General features: G+C 53.3%; 2 protein-coding genes across 2 annotated transcripts; one reads left to right on the top strand and one right to left on the bottom strand.

Moving 5' to 3' along the window:
• The first annotated feature begins 5,588 nt into the window (after positions 1-5,588).
• On the top strand, positions 5,589-9,713 carry NAGS (N-acetylglutamate synthase). The gene is made up of 7 exons (XM_044247812.1): positions 5,589-6,029; positions 6,612-6,886; positions 7,002-7,215; positions 7,469-7,649; positions 7,995-8,166; positions 8,265-8,447; positions 9,063-9,713. The coding sequence occupies exons 1-7, from the start codon at positions 5,604-5,606 to the stop codon at positions 9,214-9,216; spliced, it is 1,605 nt and encodes a 534-aa protein (XP_044103747.1). The 5' UTR covers positions 5,589-5,603; the 3' UTR covers positions 9,217-9,713.
• Positions 9,714-10,650: 937 nt separating this feature from the next.
• Positions 10,651-14,123, bottom strand: TMEM101 (transmembrane protein 101). The gene is made up of 4 exons (XM_044247814.1): positions 13,945-14,123; positions 13,462-13,642; positions 12,449-12,595; positions 10,651-11,662 (listed from the first exon to the last, which is right to left on the bottom strand). Exons 1-4 carry the CDS (start codon positions 14,079-14,081, stop codon positions 11,354-11,356), a joined length of 774 nt encoding a protein of 257 aa, XP_044103749.1. The 5' UTR covers positions 14,082-14,123; the 3' UTR covers positions 10,651-11,353.
• Positions 14,124-27,411: the final 13,288 nt, after the last annotated feature.

Below are 27,411 nucleotides of genomic sequence, written 5' to 3'. Positions count from 1 at the left end.
TGCCTTGAAGGAAAAGTACTCATGGAAGAAGAAAGCTTGCTTTTATGGGGAGTTTATGTGTCAGGCTGCTAACTTGCACCTATGGAGATTCCCTGAATTTTCTCATTTGTCCAATCATACACAGTGGAGGGTAGTGTAATGAATCCTCTGTGCCCACTGTCCAGCTCAACACATACCACCTCCCGACTCGGAGTGAGCCTTACTGTCTCTGTTCTCCCACCCCGCCCTGTCCCTTCCAGGGTTTTGTTTTTTGTTTCTTGTTTTCACTTTTTTCCTCTCTTACCTTTTGATCCTCTGCCTTGTGTCTTTTTCCTCCCCCCTCCAGGGCTATTTTGAAGCAAATGCTAGACATCTTATCCTTTCATCTATAAATATTCAGGATGTACACTAAAGCATATGGAGTAGTTTTAAAAACATAACATACGGGGTGCCTGGGTGGCTGAGTGGGTTAAGCCTCTGCCTTTGGCTCAGGCCATGATCCCAGGGTCCTGGGATGGAGCCCCACATCAGGCTCTCTGCTCAGTAGGGAGCCTGCTTCCTCCTCTCTTTCTGCCTCCCACTCTGCCTATTTCTGATCTCACTCTCTATCCAATAAATAAATAAAATCTTTAAGAAAAAACATAACACACAATCATAGTACACCTAAAAACTAATATATCAAATATCCTTTGTGATCAAATTTTTCCAATTGTCTCATTTCTTATGGCTTGTTTGATTCAGAATTCAAATAAGGATTAAAAGAGACTTTTAAGATACATCTTTTGGGGGTGCCTGAGTGGCTCAGTCTGTGAAGCATCTGCCTTTGGCTCAGGTTATGATCAAAGGGTCTGAGATCGACTCCCGCATCAGGAGGACTCCCTGCTGAGCATGGAGCTTCTTCCTTTTATCCCTCCCCACTGCTCGTGATCTCTCTCTCTCTCAAATAAACAAATAAAATCTTTAAAACTAAATTAAAAAGGGTACCTGGGTGGCTCAGTGGGTTAAAGCCTCTGCCTTCGGCTCAGGTCATGATCCCAGGGTCCTGGGATCAAGCCCCGCATCGGGCTCTCTGTTCGGCAGGGAGCCTGCTTCCCTTCCTCTCTCTCTCTACCTATCTCTCTGCCTACTTGTAATCTCTCTCTCTCTCTCTGTCAAATAAATAAATAAAAATCTTTAAATAAATTAATTAATTTTAAAAATTAAAAAAAAATCTTTTGAGGGGGGGCACCTGGCTGGTTCAGTCAGTTAAGCTGCCAACTCTTTTTTTTTTTTTTTTTTTGAGAGAGAAAGAGAGAGAGATCATGAGCAGTAGGGAGGAATAAAAGGAGAAGCAGAATCTCTGCTGAGCAGGGAGCTCAATGCTGGAGTCAATCCCAGGAGCCTAGAATCATAACCTGAGCCCAAGGCAGATGCTTAACCAACTGAGCCACCCAGGCACCCAAACCACCAACTCTTGATTTCGGCTCAGGTCATGATCAGGGTTGTGGGATTGAGCCCCATAACAGGCTCCAAGTCTGCTTGAGATTCTCTCTCTCTCTCCCCCTCCCCCAGCTTGCACTCACTCTTTCTAAAATCAATCAGTCAATCAATCAATCAGTCTTTTCTAGGGAGAGCCCTGGCTGTCTCAGGCAGTAGAGCCTATGACTCTTGATCTCAGAGTTGTGTAGAAATTACTTAAAATAGAATCCATTAAAAACACACACACACACACACCTTTTCATCTACTCCGCCCTCCTCTCTCTTATTCTTTTTCTTGTAATTTACCTGTTGAGGAAACCAGGTTGTCTGTCCTATGGTTTCCCACAGTGTGGATTTGGCTGACTGCGCGCCCACAGAGAGCTTTCCGTCTTCACTACTACGCATGAGATTAAGTTTTATTCTCTTTCCCCGCTTTATACAGGGGAGACAACGGGGGCCCAGAGACGTTAAGTGCCTTGGCCAAACCCTGGCAGCCAAGGAAGTGGCAGCACCAGGCCTGCTGGTCTCCAGCCAGGGAAACAGGACTGCATCCTCAGAGCACCCCGTTCACGACCAGGCACATAATACGTGCTCACAAAACTGTGGTTGACCAAGGCCTCTGTTCTCTCCCGCTGGGCTCTCGAGCCAGTCCCACAGCACAGGGTCCGCAGAGCCAGGCTTCCCTTTCCACAGGGTCCTACCTCTTTCCTTCTGTCTTCTCTTTCCTTCCTTCCTTCCTTCCTTCCTTCCTTCCTTCCTTCCTTCCTTCCTTCCTTTCTTCCTTCAATGTTTACTGGCCACTTCGCCCATGCCAGACCCCATCACGGTGTGTGAATGTGTACGGCTCTGTGCCTCTGTCTGTGGGTAGATGTGTGTGACCTCGGGGCGGGGGGTGTGTGTGTCTGCCTCTAACTCTGTATGTAGTGTGTGTGTGAGTGTGCGCGTGCCCGCACACATACAAAAGTCCACATACATTCATGTCTCCAGATCTAAGTGTCCCCATAGTTGTCACTGATAACAGCTGGTATGTCTTTGTGTGTTCTCAGCCCCTGCTCGCATGCACATGTCTGTGTTCCTATGAATGACACAGTGGCCGCACGTGTAATTTGGCATAATTCTGCACGTGAATGCGTGTCTGGGTGGACCCGTGTCTCTCTGTTCACCTGTTGTGCCTGTACATGTGCATCTCCCATGCTCAAGGCTGCAGCCCATGCTGAGGGGAAGTGTCTGGAGGAGTTGGCGGGTTGTGTCTGTTCCCAGCATCTTCATGACCCAGAGCTTGGGGAGAGGACAGGAGCCTGATTCTGGGCACAATGACAACAAGCTTTGCTCTGAAAAACAAAACGACGGCCTGCTTTAGGGGGAATGAAGAAAATTCACGCTGGAACCCAGACCCACAGGGATCCTGGCGGCCTTCAATTCAGAGGGGTGGGGTCGGGTAGGGGTGTTGACCTCTTATACCCACACTCATCTCCTCCACAAAGCAGGGCCAGTTCTCCAACCAGAGGCTGGCCTTCCCCCAGAGAGAGGCAGTGAGGACACAGTGGCCCCAGGGTCACTGGGCCTAGAGTTAATCATCTACTCAGGGTATCCCTGGGCCCATTGGCTGCCTGGGGACACGGCCCTCTGGGCTAAAGCCCAAGGCAGTGGGAAGCAGTTCCCCAGCCCCTGCCCGCCCCACCAGCCTACGGGAAATGGGGCTGATGCTGTTGGCAGCTGAAATGGGTGGGCCCCTGGTTGGAGGGAGACATCCACTCTGCCCTCAGGGAGCTCCCGTCTGAAGAGAGAAGTCAGCCTTGCTCTCACAGAGGCCCTGAGTTGGGAGGAGGGGGAAAGGGTCTGGAAGAGGCACGTTTAGGAGAGGCGCGAAGAGAGGACAGAGCTGGGGCAGAGAGACCAGAAAGGAGGAATCCTGAGTGGGGCAGGGCCAGGGAGGGTGGAAGCGCCGATGAGGGGCTTGGAAAATGATTAGTCCCCCCAGGAGCTAGGACCACCTCCCCTGGGGGATTCTGGAAAGTGTAGGGAAGTAGGGGGTGGGCAGGAGTAAATTGCAAAGAGACAGAAGGCCCTAGAGGTGCCCCCACAGAGTAGGGGGTACAGACCTTCTATGCTCTAAGGGAACCCAGGATTTCTAAGTAGGAAAATGGAAAAGTCATTGGACAAGGTCACAAAGGTCAGCTCCCCCCTCCCCCTGCCAGGAGTCTCCTGCCCAGGATAGCGCCTGCGTGTGCTGTGTGTGCGCACGTGTGGGTGCAGGCATGAGCGTGTTGGCAGGGGATCCTGGGACAGGGTGGGCGTGTTCCCCCAGCATCCTCTGAGATACTCAGGAGAGAAGCAACTCAAGCCACCACTGGCCGTTCAGGCAGAGCCCCCAGAGTCCTGACTCCCAGCACAGGGAGCACAGAACTGCATAGAAGGAAGAAGAGAGCTGTAGCGAGAACTTAGGTTGCCTAACATCTGGCAGTGACACTAACAGCAGTGTGACCTCGGCCAAGTCACTGCTCCTTCACACTTGCTTTCCTCCTCTACGAGGACAGCGTGTGGGGGATCCAGCACCCAGTACAGTACGGGAGCGCAGGATGTGTACAACGGATAGTGTGGGGGGTGCTTCTGACAATGGGCGGATACAGTATCAAGTCACAGCGAATCACATCCTGTGAAAGTTTTCAGGTTCTTTTCAAATCTTGGCTAAGAGCATGCAGCTGGAGCAGAATTGCTTTGCTTCAAAGAACAGCCCCACTGTTGATGAGAGGAACAACCTTGGCCTTCCCATTGTTCTGTGCCTTGATTTCCTCACCTGTAAAGTGGGCAGAATAATAATACCCATCCTGGTGTCATCGTGAGGACGAAATGAATTATTATATGTGAAATGCTTTGCACAGTGCCTGGGCATTCCACATGTCAGCAGAAAGACTCCCAGGCTGCAGGGTACTTCTGACCCTGGGCACTCGCCGGCCTTCTGTGTTACCAAGAGAGCTGGCAACACTAGCCAGCTGGAACTGAGTAAGATTTCGTTCTGGCTTTATTCTTAAGGCTTTCTTCTGATGATAGCAAGGGGATACTGGTTTTCTAGTTACAATCTTGACAGGGATAAATTTTAAATTTAAAAAGTTTCCTGTGGGGCGCCTTGGTGGCTCAGCGGGTTAAGGCCTCTGCCTTCGGCTCAAGTCATGATCCCCGGGGTCTTGGAATTGAGCCCCGCATGGGGCTCTCTGCTCAGCAGGGAGCCTGCTTCCTATCACCACCCCCTCCGCCTGCCTCTCTGCCTACTTGTGATCTCTGGTCTCTGTCAAATAAATAAATAAAATATTTTTTTAAAATAATAAAATTAAATTTAAAATTTCATACTAATAAGGGGTGACTTCCCTTTCGGTTCCCTTTCCCATCAGATCTGGACGCTTGTCTTGGTGGAAAAGGGCTTATGTTTGGGAAAAGGAGGAAAAAGAACACCGAAGCTGGCTTCCCAGTGCTTACAGTCTCGAGCATATAGCTGATGGCCTGGTTTCAAACAAGGTAATGAAATAAAATAAAAATAAAAAGTAAACTAAAATAAATAAGAAGGGGTGATTTAAGAATATGACAAAATTCTTCCAAGTGGTACCCACTGTCTGGAGCCTGCAAACCCTGGTAACCGCATGACTCCAATCTTCTTTGACCTCCGATGATAGGACAGAGGCATCCCCGCCCTCCGCAGAGCTGGCACACCTGCACCCTCCTTCCGCTCCTCCCTGCCTCTCCTTGCAGTCTCCTCCCTCCCACGGCAACAGCGGCAACGGCCACTTGCTCTCCCCTCTTGCCCTCCTCACACTCCCGTTTAATCATCCAGAACCCGCAGACCGCCAAAGCCACCCTGGGTCTCCTAAGCCCTTCCTGGAACCGGCCTTGGCAGCAGATGAAAGACACCTCGCCACCCCTTATCTCTGCCGCGTGACCCGCGCTAGTGGGTTCCGTTTCCCCCCACCAGGGGCGGGGGATACTGGTGGCCCCGCCCTCTGACCCATGCCCTGCCTGACCCTCCTCAAATGCACGCAGAGAAGACTCTGCGCCCCCAGTCCGCGCCCCGCCCCGGCTGGTCCAGTCCCGCCTTGCAGCAGGTTAAGAGCCCCCCAGAGCCGGGAGCTGTGGACAGAAGCGCACTCGTGGGGGGACAAGCCAGTCTGGTTGTCATGGCGACGGCGCGGTTGGCCTGGGCCCTACGGGCCACCTCCGTGGGGGGAAGGCTGCGCGGTCCCCGAGGCCCTGGGGGTGCCCGGAGACTGAGCGGCAGCGCACGACGGCGGACGGCCAGGGGCGCCAGTCCGGGTCGCCGGCTCAGCACCGCCTGGGCGCCGGCCCAGCCCGCACGGGAAGGGCCCGAGGGCGCCGAGGACGACCTCCGCTCGCCTGCCGCGGAAGAGCAGGAGTGGACACCGCCCCCGGCGCCGCCGGGCCCTCCCGACCCCCCGGGGCCCCCGGCCGGCCGCTCGCTGGTGCAACGAGATATCCAGGCCTTTCTGAACCAGTGCGGAGCCAGCCCCGGGGAGGCGCGCCACTGGCTCACGCAGTTCCAGACCTGCTACCACTCCGCAGACAAGCCCTTCGCAGTCATCGAGGTGAGCGGAGTCCGGCGCCGGCCGTGCCACAGCGAGGGGATGTATGGGGGCTGTCCGGCGACGTGTCGCCAGGCATGGCGGGACCCGCTGCGACTCTGCACAGCGGAAGCCGAAAGGGTGAGACGGTGCCGGGACGAGTGCCCGGCGCGGGGTGAAGCTGCGCGCTGCTCCCATAGTCTCACGCCCAGCCCAAGCGAGGAGACTGGGGGACCGTAATCCCCCAAGTGTGATGCGCTGGAGAAGTCTCCCCACCACGCACACACACCGTGGGCGCGATTATGGGTTCAGATGGGAACCCAAGTAGGGAACTTGGACAGGAGCTGCCTGGGTTACCCCTCCCCCCAAGAACTCATAGAGTCCAAGGTCGCAGGGAGGCACAGAGGGAGGAACACCAATGAGAGATAAGGGTATGGCAAGACCCAACGGGGCAAAGGGCGGAGCAGGTGGGCGCCGGTAGCCAGGAATGGGGCCTGACTGCTCCTGGGCAGGGCAGGGGGCACCGACAGGGCTGGGGGTGGGGGGTGGTCAGGCTGCGGGAGTCAGGGCCAGTGTTGCCCCTTCTGAACGCTCCCTCCCCCACAGGTGGACGAGGAGGTACTCAAGTGCAGTAGCGCCGTATCCAGCTTGGCCTTTGCCCTGGCATTCCTGCAGCGCATGGACATGAAGCCCCTGGTTGTCCTAGGGCTGCCCGCTCCCACGGCGCCCTCCGGCTGCCTTTCCTTCTGGGAGGCCAAGGCACAGCTGGCCCAGAACTGCAAGGTGCTGGTGGATGAGCTGCGGCACAACGCTGCCCCTGCCGTGCCTTTTTTCGGCGGCGGCTCGGTGCTGAGCGCGGCTGAGCCCGCCCCTCACGCCAGGTTAGTGCGGGCCCCGCGCGCGCCCGGCGTCCTTAGACCTCTCCCGGCCGCCCGCCCCGCCCCAGCCCCGCAGGCCTGGAGGGGGCCCTCTTGAGCACGGCGTCTGGCCCCACAGCTACGGCGGCATCGTCTCCGTGGAGACCGACCTGCTACAGTGGTGCCTGGAGTCCGGCAGCATCCCCATACTGTGCCCCATCGGGGAGACGACGGCGCGCCGCTCCGTCCTCCTCGACTCGCTGGAGGTGACCGCGGCTCTGGCCAAGGCGCTACAGCCCACCAAAATCATCTTCCTCAATAACACAGGAGGCCTGCGCGACAGCAGTCAGAAGGTGTATCCCCCTCCGTTCGGGCGCCGCTCGCGGGACCCCGGTCCCGGCTGAGTCCTTCTTGGGCTTCCTGCTCGCCTCCCTGACGGGCCCCAGAGTCAAGCCGGGTGGCTAGGGAATGGCTTGGTGCCCAGATCCGAACCCTCCTCAGCCGAGGACTCCGGGAGGGTGCGAGGGTAAAGGGGTCCGTGGGGGTTAGGGGTGCAGTCCGCGGCCGGCTGCGGGCCAGAGGCTCACCCCCTGGGCCTGGACGCAGGTCCTGAGTAACGTGAACCTGCCGGCCGACCTGGACGTGGTGAGCAACGCCGAGTGGGTGAGCACCAAGGAACGGCAGCAGATGCGGCTCATCGTGGACGTGCTCAGCCGCCTGCCGCACAGCTCCTCGGCCGTCATCGCCGCCGCCGCCACGCTGCTCACCGAGCTCTTCAGCAACAAGGGTGCGGGCCGCGCCGGGAGGGCGGGACGGGGCGGAGACCAGGCGAGATAGGGTTTTGGGGGAGGCGGGTCTAGGGGAAGTAGGTGAGACTCCGCACGAAGGACCGAAGTTGAGGGACAAACTGCCAGGAGAGAGCTTCTCCCCGTATGAAAATCCTGCACTTATCTCTGCTGACCGCAGAGATCACTTCATTGCGGAGATCTTCCCAAGGGGGCCACTGTCCCACTGGCCCCTGTCATAGCCGGACACCCCTCCCCCCTCCGACGACCAGGCAGAGCACAGGCAGGAGCGGATGGGCCCTGGCTCTCGGGCTAAACTAACCCCTCGCGCTCCGCGCCACCCCCAGGGTCTGGGACCCTGTTCAAGAACGCCGAGCGGATGCTGCGGGTGCGCAGCCTGGACAGCCTGGACCAGCGCCGCCTGGTGAACCTGGTCAACGCCAGCTTCGGCAAGAAGCTCCGGGACGACTACTTGGCCTCGCTGCGCCCGCGGCTGCACTCTGTCTACGTTTCTGAGGGGTGAGCCTGCGGGATCCAGAGGACAGGGACCGAGGGACAGAGCTGGGCAGCTTGGGGCCTAAGAGAGGTCCCAGCCTGCCTCTCCCCTGCTGCGCCAGGTACAACGCGGCCGCCATTCTGACCACGGAGCCCGTACTGGGAGGCACCCCATATCTAGACAAGTTTGTGGTGAGCTCCAGCCGCCAGGGACAAGGCTCGGGCCAGATGCTCTGGGAGTGCCTGCGGCGGGACCTGCAGACGCTTTTCTGGCGCTCCCGCGTCACCAACCCCATCAATCCCTGGTAGGTCCCGCCCCCCGCCCCCGCCCAGCTCTCCAGAGCCACGCCCCCCGAAGGCTGGGCCTCCCCCAAGGAAAAGGCTCCACTCCACGTGACCCCACATTCCCTAAGGAGCAGACCACACACGGAATCTGAGATTTCCCCAGAAGCAGAGCACACTTAAACACGCTCTGTCCCACTGCAGTGGATTCCTTGAAGACACTCCCTGACTCTCCCAGAGTCCTTAGAAGAGTCCTGATTCTCCAGTCTCTATTCCCGGCCTAATGGCCAAGCACTGACCCCAGGCCTACTGCATCTCCAGCATAATGGTCTCTCCTTTCTCTTTCCTTCTACAACTATCCCCTCATCCAGCTGTGTGGGGACCAAGAGGTGAACAAGAACCCCTCCCCTGGAGGCGCAGAGCAAAGGACGTCCTCAGTCTAACCTTCCTAGCTTTGGGACTCTGGCAGGTCAACTAGCTTCTCCGGGCCTTAGCTGCTTCTCTGTGCAAAGAGCATACCACACCACCAGGCTCTTGGCGGCTGCTGTAAGGATGAAACTGGATAACAGCAGGGTGCCTAGCATGTAGATGGCATGCCTAAAAGCTTGCCCTAAAAGCTGCCTCCTTCCCCCCACCAGGTACTTCAAACACAGTGATGGCAGCTTCTCCAACAAGCAGTGGATCTTCTTCTGGTTTGGCCTGGCTGATATCCGGGACTCTTATGAGCTGGTCAACCATGCCAAGGGGCTGCCGGACTCCTTCTGCAAGCCAGCTTCTGACCCAGGCAGCTGACCCTCACTGCCTGCCCTTCAGGCCCTGGGACAACCAGGGTGAACCAAAGTCATGCCTGCTGGAGGTGATCCCAGGCAGCCACAGGCTGGACCAGGCTTGGTGGCTAAGTGATCTGCAGAGAAGGAAGCGGCTCCTACTCTACTCTGTCCAGAGGGGGGCGCCTAAGAGGGGACAAGCCCAGGAAGAAGGGTGTGTCCAAGACAACCCCGACCCTCACCACTGGCTCCATAACTATAACCAGATGGCCTTCCTTTTTCAGTCTAGAGATTTGGGAAGCCAGGGTCGAAGGCTTGCCGGTTTGCCTTCTAGAGCTCTCCTCAGAGCGAACCTTAAAGGTGGGCCAGTCTCTGTGGCCTCCGTTCTGTTTTGAGGCTCCCTTATCCGAAATATCACCCCCATTTGCTTGATATTCCACCACGTACTTTAATTCGTTTGGGTCTTACGACTTTTCAGGAGGCCTTGATTAAAACACAAATACTTGTCTGAGAGTCAGCTCACACTCGAAAGGAAATGAGCAGTGACCTTCTGGGAGCAAGATCTTGAGGGCTGGAGAACCAGGGGGCTCCCAGAGGGAAGAGAGGAGCTAAATGAGATGGAGTGCCTCCAAGATGAATGCTGTCACCGTCTCCCTCACCTGGATGTCAGCAGCCCCCAGTGGGGCGCCCCTCCATCCCACAGACCAGACCAACAGCAGCCCCAGCTCTCTTTCTAAGCAAGGCCCAGACTTGGATGTTTTCCCCTAGACCCACTGGAGGCTGTTTCCACCTGCTGAGAATACCTCAGCCAGCAGGAGCCCAAAGCCAGAGGTCTCCTTCCACATTTTTGACCCCCGCGATGTGCCAGGCCCCCATGCTGGTCGCCAGGCTACTTTCAATCAGGAGGTGCATGGACAAGCAGGGAGAGGGCCATCATGGTACAGCAGGGCCATGACAGAACCAAACCCCAGGAGCAGCTTCTGCCTTCCCTCAGAAGAGGGTTAAAGAGTGAACAGCTGTGTGTGGGCATTAAGACAGGCCCGACCTGGAATCCAGCTGCGGCTGCATTTGCTCTGTGGCTTGAGGGAAGCTGCTCACCTTCTCTGAGCTTCCATTTGCCCCATCTGTAAGATGTAAAATCCTCAGAGTGGACACTCAATGCTAGCCCCCCTGCCCCCTGCCAGCTGCCCTCACCAAAGATTTCTTCAAAAGAAACCAGGAGGATAAAAGGGGAGGCAGAGACAAGCTACGACACAGGGACCGAGGCGATGGATCAAAGGCAGAACACAGGGAGGATCTTGACTAGACAGCCAAAGGCCTGTGGGAACCCTCAGAACAGGGCAGAGATCACGAGGGAACCAAAGTGGGTCTTAACCAGATGCGGTCTCTCAAGAAACCCAAGATCAATCCCAGCCAATGGCAATGTGCCCTGCGGGGAGAACAGAGAAGCAAAGCCAAATGTCTATATAAAATGTTTATTTTTGGAGGACTGTGTGGTCTGGTCTTTGGGAGGGCACTCACCCCAACCAGGCCAACCATAGAGCTGGAAACAGAAGGCAGGAGGCAGGAAGCTAGCCACCGCCTGCCCTACCCCCGCACACCCCGGACAGGGGCCTGCTCTGCTTTCAAGGTGGGGCACAGCAAGTGCTGTTTCTGCCTCCAGCACACCCTGAGAACTCACGTGACTTCAGTGGCACCCGGCCCCTGACTCCTCCCAGCCCCGACCACGTGTCAACACACTCTCAGTCTCCAGAAAGCACTGTAGAGCCTAGCTGCACTTGGCCAGGTTCAAAAAGGAATTTTTCACATCTGCTCACTTCTGGTTCATGGTCTTCCTTCCTCTGTCTTCCATTCTCAGTAGCCCCACCCAAGCCCTGCCTTACTCCCTTCTCCTAGACAGGAGACCCAGGGAGCAGTTGGCCTCAGGTCTCCCACCACCGAACAGGAAAAAGCCCTGTAAGGTATCGTGAGCAGGGCTCCCACCCACCCAGGACCAAGCCCAGGTACCAGGGAAGAGACTTGCCTCTTACCAACACATACACACACAGCAAAGAACCAAACCAACAGAGTGGAAAGCAGAAGGAAACAACGGGGCCAGCAAGCAGGAAGGTGGGTGGCCCTCGGTGGCTTGCTGCGCCCATCTCGGCCTCTCCCCGTGCCACTCAGCCATCGGTGGCCAGGATGACGGCAGCCCCAAAGATGCCCACACTCTCTCCAAGGAGCTTCATCTGGTTCCAGAACTCAACGCGCCGTGTGTTGTGCCAGTAGGCGACATTGCCATCAATGAGCAGCATGACTGGGGGCAGCAGAATGGCCAGGATCTGGGCAGCCAGGGTCACGTAGTAGCCCGACAGGAAGGCCAGGGCCAGGACGCCGTACAGCACGAAGAAGAGCTGGATCATCAGCTCCCCTCCCGGGAGATGGTTCAGATAGGCCAGACGGTCCTCCTTGCTGTGCTGCAGCGAGTAGGCCTAAAGACACACCATCCTCTAAGTCTCTCCTGCAGGCTGAGGAGCCTGTCTGGGGACGGCTGGCCCTGAGATGCCACCTGCAAGTCAGCCTCTGCCAGCGGGGCCCCTGACTCCTGGCTCAGACCTGGGGCTCTCTAAAAGGAGGGCCTGCATCTCCCCCCACACAGGCTAGGAACTCCGGAGGTTAGGGCCTGTCTCTCCTCACCTTTGGGGCTCAGGAGGGCAGAAGCGTGTCTCTGCTGCCAGACTGGGGCTCTCACCTCTGAGTACAGAGCTCTGCACATGGGATATGGTGCCCAGGAACCAAGATGAAGCCAAATGACCTGGAGCCTGTCCAGGTCCCCAGCCACACTGGCTCCCCCTAGGTCGTCCACTAGGGAGTACCATAATTCACTACTCCAGGCAACCCCAACCAACTCTAAGCAACAGAGCCCCATCTGGGGTCTGAATCCCACCAAACCTCTCCTTTGCTCCCTCTCCCAGTCCTCTGCAGGCTGAAGCCACGAGAGGACCAGTCCACCCTGTTCTGCTGCCTCTCAGGCTTGGGACTGGACAGTCAATCCAACCTCTTCTCTCCCTGGTGGCAATAATGCTGGAAGAAGGGACCCTCAGCCAGGTCTCAGGCACTTGAATGGTCTCTGAGCCCAATAGCTGGCTGGGGCAGTGTCCAGGAGGCAGACCATCAGGAACTATATATGCAGGGCCTTATTCTGCCCACCTCCCTGGGTTCTGCCTCACTCCCGGGCAAGCACTTCCAGCCAACCTACCAGCAACCCCCCAACCTACCACGCAGATGAGGTAGATGCCCAGGAACACCTGGCCGGTGGACTGGAGGGAGCGGCTGCGGGGCTTCCGGCGGTACAGCTCCCCAGCGCCGCTGGCCAACACAAGAAAGCCGCCAATGATAGCAACTGTGCGCGAGTACATCCGGACCTGGACCGAGGCGAGGGGACCCCAGTCAGGAACTGCAGCCACCACCTTTCTCCTGGCTGTCTAGAGCACAGCACTGCCCATCTCTATACATCCCATTCCATCCGATGAACCCTCTTACCGTTTCCAAGTGTGGTGGGCAGGTGCAGCAGAGATAGAACTCTTTTTATCAGAAGTGGAAACTGAGGCCCAGGGGATTACTAAAATTGTCCAAGGTCCTACAGAAAGTGTCCAGATACCAAGAGTTGCCCCCTCTACACCTCCAGGTGTACAGACTCGAATCCCAATGTTCTTTCTGCTATAGAGTATAGTCTATCCCATAAAAAAAAAAAAATCAGGGATCCCACTGTCCGGTAGTTGTTCGCACATCTGCCACCCCCACTGGACTGACAGTCCCTGCCTCTGTCCAGGATTATCTACACACCTGCAGCACCTGGTACAGGTTCTGGCACTTCAGATTTACATGCCGCCCTAAATTAATTAAATTTCATGAAATCAGATGGGTGGAACCAGGACTCTCCAAGGTCCCTTTTGCCCTATATTCTGACATTACTAACTAATGGCATAAAGGGTTCTGGTCTCACCTGCAATGCTATCTGTCGTGTAACTTTGGGGAAATCTGTTTCTCATCTTTGCACCTCAGTTTTCACGCCCTGAAAGACAGTCTTGTGTGGTCTATGTGGTCTCTGAGGGCCTTTCATCTTTGCAGTCTGTAACAATCTCCACAAGCCTAAGGGTTCTGCCTTCCCAGGCTTCACACTATGCACCTGGCTAGCACCATGCATTACCAGCTGCCCCAGGGTCACTGGGCACTGACCTCGGGCTCCCCAGCCCCCTAGCGATGTCCCGCCTTGGGCCGAGGTGCTCACCTTCAGCCAGTCCCCGTAGTGGACGTAGCCCCCGATGTAGGCGGCGTAGGTGCTAATGGCCAGCTGGAGGGCGGCCCCCAGCGCGAACCAGCGCCGCTTCACTCCAAAGGACATGAAGCTGGCGCACAGCACGGCCGCCCCCAAGTCGAAGTACAAGTAGGGCACTGGGATGTCGGGCTTCCTGCGAGCCGGAGAGGGGAAGAAGCAACGAGGACAGAATGAAGGGGGAGAAGAGCCTTACGACCCCCTAAGTTCCCACAAGCTCCCTTGCGCCCCTGAACCGGAGGCCCTTCTCACGGCCAGGACCCTTGCGCTACGCTCGATGCCCACCTTGCCCCAGACCAGGGCCCCTACCAAGCCCGAGATCCCAATTCTTCCCCAGCCCAAGGGTCCCAACTTCTTCCCCACCTCACTGCACCCCCGTTCTTGGGACGGGCCGTACCGCCACCCCACCGCGCTCGGCGGCCGCGTGGGCCCGCTCACCGGCGCGCCTCGGCCCTCTCAGCGTACAGCATGAGCTGGCTGAAGCACCCCCAGAATGGGCAGCGTGTGAGCAACACCGAACCCAGCTGCATGATCAGCTGCAGCATCCACCGTCGCGAACCCATCTTCGACGCCATCTTGGAAAAGGGCAGTCCGCTGCGGCGTCACCCCCGACGAAGAGGCTGGCGCCGGGATGCGACACGCAACTTCCGGATCTCGCGAGGCGGCGGGGGCGGGGTTGAGGGCAGCATTTTTCCCCTTCCGACGGGAAATAGTGCTCTCGCTCTCTAGTTCCGGACAGAAGGATGTGTTCCAGCTGCGGAGTTCAGCCTTTCTCCCTGTTCTGGGACTTAAGGACCCCTCCTCGTGGATGCAAAATTGAAAACTAGACCAGAGGAAGGAACAGTGGGTTCAGGATATCAGCGCCGTAGACGAACTGGTGTTTGCTGCTAAACCTGGGCTCCAATCCTAACTCCAACCCTAACGGACTTGGGGCATATCACCTGCACTTTCTAAGACCCATCTGTAAAATGAGGAGGACAGGGGCACCTGGATGGCCTAGTGGGTTAAAGCCTCTGCCTTCAGCTCAGGTCATGATCCTAGAGTCCTGGGATGGAGCCCCGCATCAGGCTCTCTGCTCTCTGGGGACGCTGCTTCCCCCTCTCTCTCTTCCTGCCTCTCTGCAAACTTGTGATCTCTGTCTGTCAAATAAATAAATAAAATCTTTAAAAAAAAAAAAAAATGAGGACATCCACTTCCCAGCGTAGTTCAGTGCTTTTAGTGTGGCAGTGTTGGTACCAGCTCATAGCAGGGGGTAGGTAGATGGTGTAAACATACACAAAATCTCTCTTCTTCTATTTAATTTTAGAGTAAGGTGTTCCCTTGGCTAAGTCACTTGTGGAGAAGTTTGGTCTCTGTCTGTCTACCCTCTATCCCCTGAGAGAGAAAGCAAGATCCGATGTGGACACAGGGGACATCTCAGATCAGTCTATTCTCTCCAGCTCCAGTGCTCCTGCTAACTTTTATTGGTTTAACAGCAGCAGGCTTCCAGCTGGCCTCCCCAGCTTCTCCTTTGGCCTCCTTGTTAATTCTTAGCCCCCTATTTTAAGTTTTCCTGACATCAGATACCCTTCCTTTGAATCCCTCAGCACAATGGCAATTATATATTTTAGATTCTTTGCTAACGACCAGATTAACTCTAGATTGTGAGCTTCGTGGGGGCAAGGACAGTCTCGGATTCCTGTTTACTGTCCTCACAGCCTAGTAGATGCGCTGCATTCAGAAAATACATGTTAAATAGATAAATGAACAGAAGATGTGGCCAGTAGGTCTCATTCATGGTAGGTAGTCAGTAAGTAATTCATTCAGTAAGTGGGCGAAAGTTCTGGGCACTCCAGGATTGCCACCACAAAGCCACCCCCACCTATCTTCCTGCACCCCCTACCACCCTGTCACACACAAATTCATCTTCCAGTATTGAAGTTAAGAATACAAGCACTCCCACCAGGCTGTTTAATTCGGGTCTGTTTGCTTCCAGTTGCCTGAGATGGGGAGAGGAGCCTCGTGTGAATTAAAAATTCCCACTCAGCCAGTAAAGCTACATACAACACCTCTCACATCTTATTTTTTAGTCACTGGAATAAAGCTTGGGCATAACAGAAACATGAGGGAGAGACAGATATATCCATCTAGGATATAACATCTAGGAAATGGGATTATTGTGTACGTATATGCTGGGGTGGGGGTGGGAAAGAGGAATGTCCAGACGAAGGGAATGAGAAAAAACTTGGATTAAAGGCCATTTTGTTTACCTCCCCCCATGCGCCAGTGACAACCACGTGAGGTGAGTTTTCCACAAGTACATAGTACAGAATCAGATTTTCTCTTGGTTTTATTTTTCCATCTCTTCACCCATTCCCAATTCAAATGTGACAAGAATGCAGAGCCCTCAGGAGGAAGCTAAGGTGTTGAGGACCGGAACTGGGACACTGTACGCCCACAAAATAGTTGTAGGAGCCTGGCTGGGTTGTCCCCACAGGAACAATCCCCCTACCCCATCCCACCACCCTCATGACTTTATCAACAGCAGTGGCCAGGGACATGTGTGGGGAGGGGCAGGAGACGGATTCATGAAGCTTCCCTGGGTACCCCTCCCACCTTAATTCCCTCTGGTCTCCAGTCTCTGCCTTCTACTTCCCTAGTCCCTAGAAGGTTGCTGAGAAGTACTAAGGGTCAAATCCCTTTCTAGGCTTGGGAAAGATGCTAGCATTGTGCTAAGGCAGAGACTAAGTGAGTGGGAGGAATGCCTGCGAGAGGAACACAGCCATTTGTTGCCCCCTGCCGCCCTCCCCCCATTCTTCCCACTCCTGTCCAGGACGACAATTCAGCTGGAAAGACTTCTGAAGAACAGCCTTTTTTGTCGTCTACATCTCTACCTGATGTCCACCTCTCTATCTGCTTTCCCTCCTCCTGCTGCCTTCACTTCCCTTTGCAGCAGCCCCTCCCTCTCCAGAGGGCTCTCCCACTCCCCAGCTCCTCTGGAGCTCCACCTGGGCTTGTGCACTGCCATGCCCAGAGCCACAGTGACCAGCATGGTGCCCAGGGTATCCAGCACAATAGCTGTCTCAGGCAGGCAGAGCCGGGCCTCCGCACTGCTCAGCTCCACCCCCAACTGGTGAGGGCCAGGACAAGTCAGGTTGCCCAGGTTGACCACCCACAAGTACCACAGGTGGTCCAAGTTTCCCAAAGGCCTACTGCAGGTCAGTCTTGCACCCAGGGGTTACTAGCCAGCAGCAGCCACATGCCCGCCATCTAGGTGTCTGCAGTCACTTTGAAACTGAGGTGTGGCAATCAGTTGTCTACTGGAGAGAGGCTGCCTGGCGCAAATGAGGCTGCAGAGACCTCAGCTTCCAGCACACTGATGTTACTCCTAGCCACAGGGGACCTCCAGGCCTGGCATGGTGGCCAGGCCACTCATAGCAGTTTCCAGCCAGCAAGAGCTAGTGTAGACAGAAGAGGCCCCAAGCCTGGCTTTGCCCAGCTCCGTCAGCCAGTTGGGACTTAGCTTGAACTGCTCAGGTTCCCCAGGCCCCACAGGCTGCAGGGGTCCAGGATGATAAACAGGTTGTGAGAGAGAGCCAGGAGGAGCAGAGAGTCTGGGGTGGTGAAGGCGTCCAGGGGCAGGCAGGCCAGCTAGTTGTGGCTGAGGTGCAACCACTCTGGGAGATCCAGGCCCCCCAGGGCTCCACAGCCAGATGCCACAGCAACACCCAAAGTCCCCACTCAGATTATCATGGCTCAGCTCCAAGAGTCGCTCTGCCAGAGAGCCTGAGAGGGAGGCTGAGTCGGGGGAGAACCCCCCATACCCCGCACTTCCTGTGGCTGGACAGGTGCACGGTGCTGGGCTCACTGCCGCCAGATTCCTGAGTAAGGCCATAGCCACCATATGGAAGGAGTAGCCACACCTCCCCCATCCTTGCCCCATGAGGGGCTGGGAGGATGACAGCCTCAGGCCTGCATCAGGCTCATGGATGTACAGACCTTGGTGCCTCATTCCTCCAGCCAGGACTCTGCGGAGTGTGGGTGTGCTAGGGAGAGGAAAAACAGATACTACTCAGGGGTCTCACCGTTGGCCATGTCCCCCAACATGGTCTTATGGACACCTCCCTCCATCTTCCATAATTCAACCTGCTACCAAGGCTCTGGCAAGTGCCACTGCAGCCTGAGACCCCAGCATTCTGATCCCCTACCCCCACCACCTGTCATTCCCTTATGCCTACTTGGATGAAAAGCAATCAGGGAAGATGGCCTTTTTAAACCCTGGCACCCCTTCTTTCCTCTCACTCCATACCCACCCCCACTTATTTCCCACAGCCCAGGAGCACCTCTGTCTTTTCCTGGCCCTAAACACTCCCTGCGTCTCTCAACCAGCCAACATTTGCAGAGTCCCTGTTCTGCAAGAGGACACAGCCTTGACTGGATCCTGGCTTAATCTGGCCACTGAGGTCAGAAGTGCAACGCACTTCCTTGTATTCCTGGCACCACCTGCCAAGTGCAGCCCCAGCCCAGGAATAGCAGTGAAAAGAATCTCAGCTCTAGTTACCTGCCCTCCTGGCCTCCTGCCAGAACCCCAGCCCCAAGCAGCAGAGACCCGATCTTAGGGAAGCCACAGCGCAGAGGGTGGGGATGGGGCAGGGGGCAGGTTGAGGACATCTCCAAGGCCTTGTGACCTTATAACCAGGGGAGCAGGAACCTGCCCTGCCTAAGAACACCACTCCTCACTCCCCACACCATGGCCCTCCTTTTGAGCCCCACATCCTAGTCTATCACTTGTCAGGATGGCAGCCTGAGGCCCCTAGGAGGCCTCCACTCAGCACATCTCACATCCACAAGTCAAAAAGGGGTCAGGCATCTTCTTTTCATTCTATACTGCCTGCCTAAGAAATCTGCCATCATCTATAATCTGCATATATATATATATGCGCATATATATTCGCCCATCTATAATCCATCTTCTCTGGACACAAAGGAAAGAAATACTCTCTCTCCTTCTCACTGGGCCAAAGGTCAAAATACTCTGTTCTGGTCTTTGAAGAGTGTCCAGCACTGCCTCCTGAAAACAGACTGGTCTGGGGACAGGGTGTCTGTACCCACCACTTCTGCCTTCCCCTAGGAGGCCAACCAAACAAGTTTCTTTCTAGGTTCCCTAGTGTGCTCACCAGCCCCACGCAGCAGGCCTTAAGAGAATCCTAATGGCCATATGGAAGACATGGTTACCAAGCGCCAGGCATCTCATTAAAGGCTTGATTTAATCCTCAACTGAGACACTCACTTTACAGAGGAAACTAACACTCGGCAAAGATGCACAGGCTGCCAAGCCACACTGTTGATCAGCGGCTGCGGTGAAATCTGACATGACCTAGACCTGTCTGAATCTGGCCATGCACCTAACCACCAAATCACAGTGACCAAGACTGGGCCACTGTCTCACTTGCCAAACACCCCTCAAAAAATTAAGGTCTACGGGTGAATAACACAGATTATCACCACAATGGGAAAAGCAGCTGAGCCACCGTCAACCTAGAATATGAATCTGACCCTTTGATTGATCAGATCTGGGCCCCTTTGAATTAGTTCAAGGGATCTGGTTCAAGGAAATTATAATGAAAAATTTGAAAAATCACTGTCAATAATCTTTAAGGGGTACCTGGCAACCTGTCGCTGGAGTGTGTGACTCATGATTGTGGGGTTGTTGAGTTCAAGCCCCACCTTGAGTGTTGAGATTACTTAAAAAAATAGGATCTTATTTAAAAATTATAATTATCTTTTTTTAAAAGATTTTATTTATTTATTTCACAGACAGAGATCACAAGTAGGTAGAGAGGCAGGCGGGGGGGGGGGGGTGGGAAGCAGGCTCCTTGCTGAGCAGAAAGCCCAATGCAGGCCTCGATCCCAGGACCCTGAGATTATGACCTGAGCCAAAGGCAGAGGCTTTAACCCACTGAGCCACCCAGGTGCCCCCCAAATTATAATAATCTTCAATGGATGCCTGGGTGGCTCAGTGGGCTAAACGTCTGCCTTCAGCTCAGGTCATGATCCCAGGGTCTTGGGATCGAGTCCTACATGGGGCTCCTTGCTCAGCAGGGAGTCTGCTTCTCCCTCTCCTCCTGCCCCCTGCTCATGAGCTAGCTCTCTTTCAAATAATAAATAATAATAAGATCTTTTATTTAAAAATTATAATATCTGAGAAAATATTACAAACTGAAGGTTACCAGAGACAAGCTCGCTCATCAAAGGTTCCAACTTTCAGGGCACCTGGGTGGCTCAGCGGGTTAAAGGCTCTGGTCCGGCTCAGGTCATGATCCCAGGGTTCCAGGATCGAGCCCCACATTGGGCTGTCTGCTCAACGAGGAGCGGGCTTCCCCCTCTCTCTCTGCCTGCCTCTCTGCCTCTTGTGATCTCTGTCTGTCAAATAAATAAATAAAATCTTTAAAAAAAAAAAAGTTCCAACTTTCATTAAGTCAGACAAGTGTAACAACAGTTAACAAAATTCAAAAAGGTTCATTGAGCATGCTGTGTGAGCAGTTACCTAGGACACAGCGACTACCAGGTGCCCGCGTGAGGGCACCAAAAGTAAGTTATACTCAAACAACTTTGATTCCTTTTTTGATAGGCTAACTAGATGACTATCTCAGACAAACATCTGGATCTTATTAAAGTCTCTCATCACATTCCTTGAGATAATGAAAACACAGAAGACAGTTTATACGAACTGGAACTAATACAACACTGGGATGGATAACCGCTATATTATAGAATCAAGACTTTTTAAAAGCTCTTAACAGGCTGGAATAGTTGGCTGAAAAAAGTCATTTCACGCTCCCAGTCACATCTGTGTGCCCCTCGGCCGGGGGCTATGAGGAAAGGAAACATCCTGAAGAGCAGGGCCTAGCTTGCTGGACACCTGGGCTCTAGCCATGGCTCTAGAAAGGAGCTGCTGCTTACAGGACAAAAGGACACAGTTTCACAAAGCAGTGAGCTCCCCATCAATGAAAGAGGTCAAGTAGAGACAGACAGTCTATTGAGGAAGCTGGAGAGAGGATATTTAAACTGGAAGATGCAGCACCTGGGTGGCTCAGTCGGAATCACCCTTGGGTGATTCCGGGGTCCTGGGATTGGAGCCCTGGGTTGGGCCCCCTGCTCAGCAGGGAGTCTGCTTCCCCCTCTGCTCCTGCCCCTCCCATGCTCTCTCTGTCTCACTCATTCTCTCTCTCAAATAGATCTTTTTTTTTCTCTTTTTTTCCCAAAGATTTTATTTATTTATTTGACAGACAGAGATTACAAGTAGACAGAGAGGCAGGCAGAGAGAGAGGGAGAAGCAGGCTCCCTGCAGAGCAGAGAGCCCGATGTGGGGCTCGATCCCAGGACCCTGGGATCATGACCTGAGTCGAAGGCAGAGGATTTAACCCATTGAACCACCCAGGTGCCTCAAAATCTTTTTTTTTTTTTAAAGATTTTATTTATTTGACAGAGAGAGAGCAAGAGAGAGCACAAGCATGGGAGCGGCGGGCAAGAGGGAGGGAGAAGCAGGCTCCCCATTGAGCAGAGAGCCTGATGTGGGACTTGATCCCAGGACCCTGGGATCATGACCTGAGCCGAAGGCAGACGCTCAACCGAGCAACCCAGGTGCCCCTCAGATAAAATCTTAAGAAAAAAAAAAAAAATTATAGGGGCGCCTGTGTGGCTCAGTCATTAAGTGTCTACCTTCAGCTCAGGTTATGATCCTGGGGTTCTGGGATTGAGCCCCTCATCATCAGGCTCCCTGCTCAGCAGGCTCCCTGCCTGCTTCTTCCTCTCCCACTTTCCCTGCTTGTGTTCCCTCTCTCACTGTCTCTCCCTCTCTGTCAAATAAATAAATAAAATCTTTAAAAAAAATTATAAACTGGAAGGCTGGACTATTCCCTATGAGCTGCAAAATCCGTGACATTTCTAAGTCAGGATATCTGTGCTGAGCTTCTTATACTGCCTGGGCCATCCCGGCCCCAGAAGCCTCCTCTTTCTGCCCACTGTTCACGTACTGACTTCTGGCTTCTCCTTCCATAGCCAGGACACAAGGATGACAGCAGGACACTTTCAAAAAGAGTAATCTGGAAAAAAGCCAAAGTGTATCTGAGGACAGCTTCCATCTGCAGGGGTGAAGAGTCCATTACTGGATCCCAGCCAAACTGCCCCTCCTCCTACAGTGCCCACCTGATGAACACCCTTGGTTGTGCCCAGCTCTCCACCTTCTGTGTCTGCACCTCGGCCACTTGGCGGGACAACCTCAAGGTCACACAATGGGCATCTGGTTACACCCTAGATGCATGAGTTCGGACCTCAGCAACCATGCCATTTCTCCCGTGTCTACTGAACCAGTGGACATGCCCTCCTTTGCCCTCACCTCCCCGTTAAATCTACAAACACCAGCAACTGTACAGTCTTCTCCTTCCTTCCTCTTTATAGTGGAAGAAGAGCCTCTTCCCATCAGAGGCCAAAACACCTGTGGCCATGGATCTTGTCTACGACCTTCTGGAATTCACGATGAGGTAATGACTCTGAAACACCCCAGCTGCAGCCCAGTCCCTGCTGAATGCCAGGCTTGTCACCCACCTGTCCGGCTGCCATCTGCTCTTCAGGGTTTCACGGGTAAGACAAATATGGCAGAACAAGACTCTTGATTTTTCCACAAAACTCTTCCTCTCTCATTGTTTGCCATCTACCCAGTAGCTGCTCTCAGTTCCTCTCTGCCCATCACCTCAGCCGCAAACCTTCTTCATCAGCAAGCCCTGTTCCTCTGTCACCACCATGTTGTGCCTGGATGACCGGAATGCAGCGATGTGATTCCACCTTTGCGCCTTGACAGATTAAGGCCCTCGACAGCTTCCAACCCTCAAATAGCTCCCCACTGTGCCAAGAACAGATTCCAGTGCCTACGATGGCAACAAGGCCCTGCCTGATCCGGCTCTTGCTCACGGGGCTTCAGCCACCTGTCTTCTAGTCGTGCCTAAACTCCCCAAGTTCCTAGCACCCTCACTTAGCACCTGCTGCTGCCCCTATCTAAGCACTCTTGGCTGGCACTTTGTTCAGATTTCGGCTTATATGACATCTCAAGGGAGCATTCCAGAATGTTGTCTTCAAAGCAGTACCTGTACCTCCCCACAATGACCAGGAGAAGCTACCTGAAACCAGGACAGAGACCAGAACAAAGGGGGCCGGATCCGCAAAGAAGCCACCATTTACGATTTCCTCCACTAAAACTAACTGCAGAGTCAGCATCAGAAGGGTTGATGGGACAGGTTATTTGAGAAGTCACTAGAAATATGCCTCACCCTCGCCTCACTTAACCAGTCAGGAAGTGAGTTAGTTCCCTGTTAAACTTTTCAACAAAATTGAAAATGACAGGAAAATGGGACGGGGAGGCCACAGCCCGCCCAGGGTTGGTCCCAGCCGCCCAAGTATGCGCTCAAGAAACCTGAGGGAGAGCCCCGCTGCTCCCACCTTGCCCTTCATCTCCCATGTCCTTTGCTGATCCCTTGTCCTCTTTTCAAGCTTGACCTCCAGCCCTCCTCAAATCCCACCCCATCCTGGATGGCTTTACATCTCCTCCACTCAGGCAACTCATCCAGTTATTAAACTGGTAACTTTCGAACTTCTACCTTCAATTATATTCAACAGCCGGGTGCCAGGGAATAATACAAAAATGAGTAAGTCATTATCCTTGCCTTGGAGCCTCAAAATTCCCCATCAGACCACGCAAGGCAAACCTAAACAAATAACTTCTAATGCACATCATACATGCCCCATGACGTGAGTAATAGAAAAAAATTCTAGGAATCGCCTTCCACCTTAATTGTCGAGGATGGCTTCCAAGGTGGCTCTGAAGCAAGGCATGGTAGGTAAGACAGACAAGATAAAATAAGACAGGCTGGGAGTAATCGGAGAGATCATCAATCCCCGTGTCTCCTCTATCGTAACAAGTCTAAGATCCTAAGATTAGCATGCCCTTCGTGAGCTGGGGATGAGGCAACCGCAGCCGGCAAGTTTCATTCGGCATGAAGCACGTTGCATTGTCAGAAGTGCAAGGGGTAGGGGTAAAGAAATGTTTTAGAATCTAGAAGTTACGAAAGATGTTAGCAATCAGGGGTGGGAGTGGGAAAAGGTTTGCCTTATTTTCTAGCTTTCTCTAATGAGCCACGTAAGGCTTTTAAAATAAAAAAGAACAAACTTGTTTTGAAACTCTATCCACAGTAGTCTATGACCAGTGGACAGCAGCCAAACAGCGTCCTTTTCTCCCCTTAAGGCCCCCCGTGCTCTTATGCCGAACCCCTTAAGTTTAGGCTGTACATGCTGATGATTTTTTTTTTTTTTTAAGATTTTATTTATTTGACAGACGGAGATCACAAGTAGGCAGAGGGGCAGACAGAGAGAGAGAGGAGGAAGCAGCCTCCCTGGATCATGACCTGAGCCGAAGGCAGAGGCTTTAATCCTCTGAGCCACCCAGGCGACACCATGCTGATGATTCTTAAAGGAGAAATCTCTGGCATGAGCAGCCTCTTCCAGCAGTGATGAGAAAGCAAACCTACCATGTAAACAATGACCATCCTCCAATCCCAATTCCCAGGCCTGCCCCGGCCTCTCTCCCCACTGCTGCTCACCCTGCACGTTGCAGGTCCTAGCCTCATTCGTTCTCACCACCGTGTCCCTTGTGTCAAGAAGACAGGCGGTTCCATTCCTGCGTAGGACTAAAAGATCTCAGTATCTTCCTTTACTCACTAGTAGGTCTTGTGGAAGAACAGATTGCAACACACACACATTCTAACCTTCAAAAATGTAAAGGGGCCTTTATCCTTCATCACGAGTTCCAGGCTGGAGCTCCTGACCTAAGACCGCAGCGCCTGAGCAATTTTCAAAGCAGCAAGAAACTGCTCGGCCTCTTCACAGGACAGACTCAGCATTGGCTCCCTGTGCACATGCGACCTATAACGTCCTGACACAGCTTTGCCACAGCAGTAAATCCAAAGGCATGCGGCCACGGGAAGGGGAAGTCATTGAGCGCTGGGGTAGGGAGGTCGGTGTGTCCTGCGGAGCTACCTGCACACGGGTCATCAGAGACGTGAGCCCTCCGCACCATACTCTTCAACAGTTCAGTGTTCTTCCAATCTAGTGGGCCGTTTCTGCCCCTCTGCCCGTCTGTGTCCCATCCTACACCTGGCAAGCAAGTGAGCAGGGGACATGCCATCAGTTTGGAAAGTCAGAGAGCGGCAGTAGGAGCCCACATGTGGATGTAAGCCTGAGGTTTTGTTCCAGCTCTGTCAGCACAGGTAGCAGTGGTTCTCAGGACAAGTCACTTAGCCCTGTGGAACCCACTCTCCTTCTGTAAAAGGAGTGGTTTTCATATTATAATCAAAGGAATTCCCCTCGACTGCAGGGCAGAGGTAGAGGTGAAATCGGTTAGAAAGAAGGCAGGACTGAGACAACCCCCTCCGTTGCCCAACTGCTTTACCTTACCAACCTCATTTAAAATGCCATAGAAGGGGCCCCTGGGAGGCTCAGTTGGTTAAGCCACTGCCTTTGGCTCAGGTCATGATCCCAGAGTCCTAGGATTAAGTCCCACATCGGGCTTCCCCTGCTCTGCAAGGAACCTGCTTCTCCCTCTCCCTCTGCCTACCACTTCCCCTGCTTGTGCTGTGAAATAAATAAAATCTTTTAAAATAAATAAATAAATAAAATGCCACATAAAGGGGCGCCTGGGTGGCTCAGTCGTTAAGTGTCTGCCTTCAGCTCAGGTCATGATTCTAGGGTTCTGGGATTCACCCCCACATTGGGCTCCCTGCTCAGCAGGAAGCCTGCTTCTCCCTCTCTCACTCCCCCTGCCTATGTTCCCTCTCTTCCTGTGTCTCTCTCTGTCAAATATATAAGTAAAATCTTAAAAAAATAAAAAATAAAAATAAATAAAATGCCATGTAAAGCCAGGCTTCCAAAACAAAGCCAGAGCCTCTGATGTCTGTCTGCCAAATAAATAAAATCTTAAAAAAAAAAAAAAAAAAAAAGGAATCATCAGCATGTACAGCCTAAACTTAAGGGGTTCGACATAAGAGCACGGGGGACCTTAAGGGGAGAAAAGGACGCAGTTTGGCCTCTGACCCAGCTAACATTTACAGAGCACCTTCCAGTAGAAAGCATTTTAAAGATCTTTAGCCTTCCACACCAACAGTAGGGGACAGGTATGAGTTCCATGTTGACAGTGGGGAACCAAAGGCTCAGACTGGTGAAATGATTTACCCACAATCTCAAAGTGAGGAAAGGGAGGGTGGGGATTCCAGCCCAATTCGTTATGCTTCCAAAGTCCTTGTTCTTTCTTCTTTACCTCACTGCCTTTTACACTGTCTTAACTCCACATCTTGGAAGTGCTTCAGGTTCCCCATCATTTCATAAACTAAAACTGAAGAGTCAAAAAAGTGCTACCAGAAATAGTTGGTACCTACAGTCTTCCATTCACACCTAAAGACTAATGGGGAGGAAGTGATGGTGTGGCTACATGACACAGACCTTCCTCCCAGGCTTCTATTTTTCATTAATCACATTCATTCCTTTAATGGCATCTCTTACGGTTTCTAGAGCTTACAAGGCCTCCCTTCTGCCTCCCTCTTTCACCTTTTCCAGAAGCTTACACTTCCATGCAGACTAAATTGAAGGCCTGGTACTTTAAATCTACAAGTACCAAGCAGATGAAAGTACCCTTCTCAGTCTTCTTGTTTTTCTTCCAAACATCCCATAACAAATGGCCTCATGAATGTGTCCAGCTCTCTGTGCCCCTACCCCACTCACACACACCTCCCAACCCTGGATCCCCTTCTCAAATTATACACTTTGCACTGTATCTCTGGGTGAGCTCCATGGGGTGGAAGGAGACAGAGTAATGAGCAGAAAGCAGAGAATCTAAAGGGAAAGATTACCAAACACCCTCCCCTTATACCCCCACCCTCTGGGGTCTCTAAAGCACGTACAAACCTGAGACATGAGTGATGGTTAAAAAAATTTGGGTTTTATTGTTTTTGCTAAACAATACTAAAAAAAAAAATTTCATTTTGAAGGCAGGGCTTGAATTATTTAATTTTGATCCATTTATTTAATTAAAAAAAAAAAGGAAGGGGAAAGAGATCATGGCCAAAAAGATAGTAGTTAACCCCCACCCCACCCCCAAAGCTCTAGCCAGTCACATGAGCATCACCCACTTCCCACTAGGTGCCTGATATTCAGCTGGTGGCACACTCGGCCCCACTGGACTGCCCTGAAGGCACAGGGGCACCGCGTGCCAGTTTTTGCGCTCAGCAGGTTAGTCAAACCAGACAAACTGGTGGGCTAAAGTCCAGAAGTTCTCTCCAGGTTTTCTGCCCATCGGCTGAGCACATACAAACTATCATAAGCTTGTAAAATTTAAGGGGGTGGGGAAGGGCATAAAAGCAGGAGGTTGGTGGGAGAAGAGAAACTACAGGTCACCCAAGCTTTCTCCTGGGCTAGTGGCTCTGGATACAGACTTCGAGAGACCGGGAGAGGTGGGCTCCAGGTTTCTTATGGAAGAAAATCATCCTTCGAGGAGGAGCTGAGACGTGCCATGCAAAAGTTTTCTTCCTGCAGAGGGCACAGGAGACAGGGCAGCGGACTCTCCCATCTAGGAGACAGGAGAGTGGTGAGGAAGTTCTTCTAGTACCATGAAGTAAGACAAAAGGCAGAGGGAGAATCCTGAGGTTCTGGCCCAATGTGAGACTGGTACACACACACGGTTAAAGACTAAAAAGCCATCAGGAACCCTCACAGCCGAATCCCACCTGCAAACACTGGCTCTAGAAAGTGCTGCAGAAGATTCTTGCTGTGAACCAAGTCAAGTTAGTTGCCTGGCTATAGGTGGTGGGGAGGGTAATACGTTTT

This window comes from Neovison vison, chromosome 5, assembly GCF_020171115.1.
Source record: "Neovison vison isolate M4711 chromosome 5, ASM_NN_V1, whole genome shotgun sequence".
Classification (NCBI taxonomy): domain Eukaryota; kingdom Metazoa; phylum Chordata; class Mammalia; order Carnivora; family Mustelidae; genus Neogale; species Neogale vison.
Note: the sequence above shows the minus strand (reverse complement) of the source record. Positions and strands in the feature narration are given on the sequence as shown.

What these genes read in the sequence shown, in the direction of transcription:
- NAGS (XM_044247812.1), top strand. Translation starts at nt 5,604, where the DNA reads ATGGCGACGGCGCGGTTGGCCTGGGCCCTACGGGCCACCTCCGTGGGG. An exon ending in TCTGTCTACGTTTCTGAGGG is followed by an intron (nt 8,167 to 8,264) that starts GTGAGCCTGCGG and finishes CTGCTGCGCCAG; the next exon opens with GTACAACGCGGCCGCCATTC. An exon ending in ACCAACCCCATCAATCCCTG is followed by an intron (nt 8,448 to 9,062) that starts GTAGGTCCCGCC and finishes TCCCCCCACCAG; the next exon opens with GTACTTCAAACACAGTGATG.
- TMEM101 (XM_044247814.1), bottom strand. Translation starts at nt 14,081, where the DNA reads ATGGCGTCGAAGATGGGTTCGCGACGGTGGATGCTGCAGCTGATCATG. An exon ending in GAGAGGGCCGAGGCGCGCCG is followed by an intron (nt 13,643 to 13,944) that starts GTGAGCGGGCCC and finishes TCCGGCTCGCAG; the next exon opens with GAAGCCCGACATCCCAGTGC. An exon ending in ACTACGGGGACTGGCTGAAG is followed by an intron (nt 12,596 to 13,461) that starts GTGAGCACCTCG and finishes GCCTCGGTCCAG; the next exon opens with GTCCGGATGTACTCGCGCAC.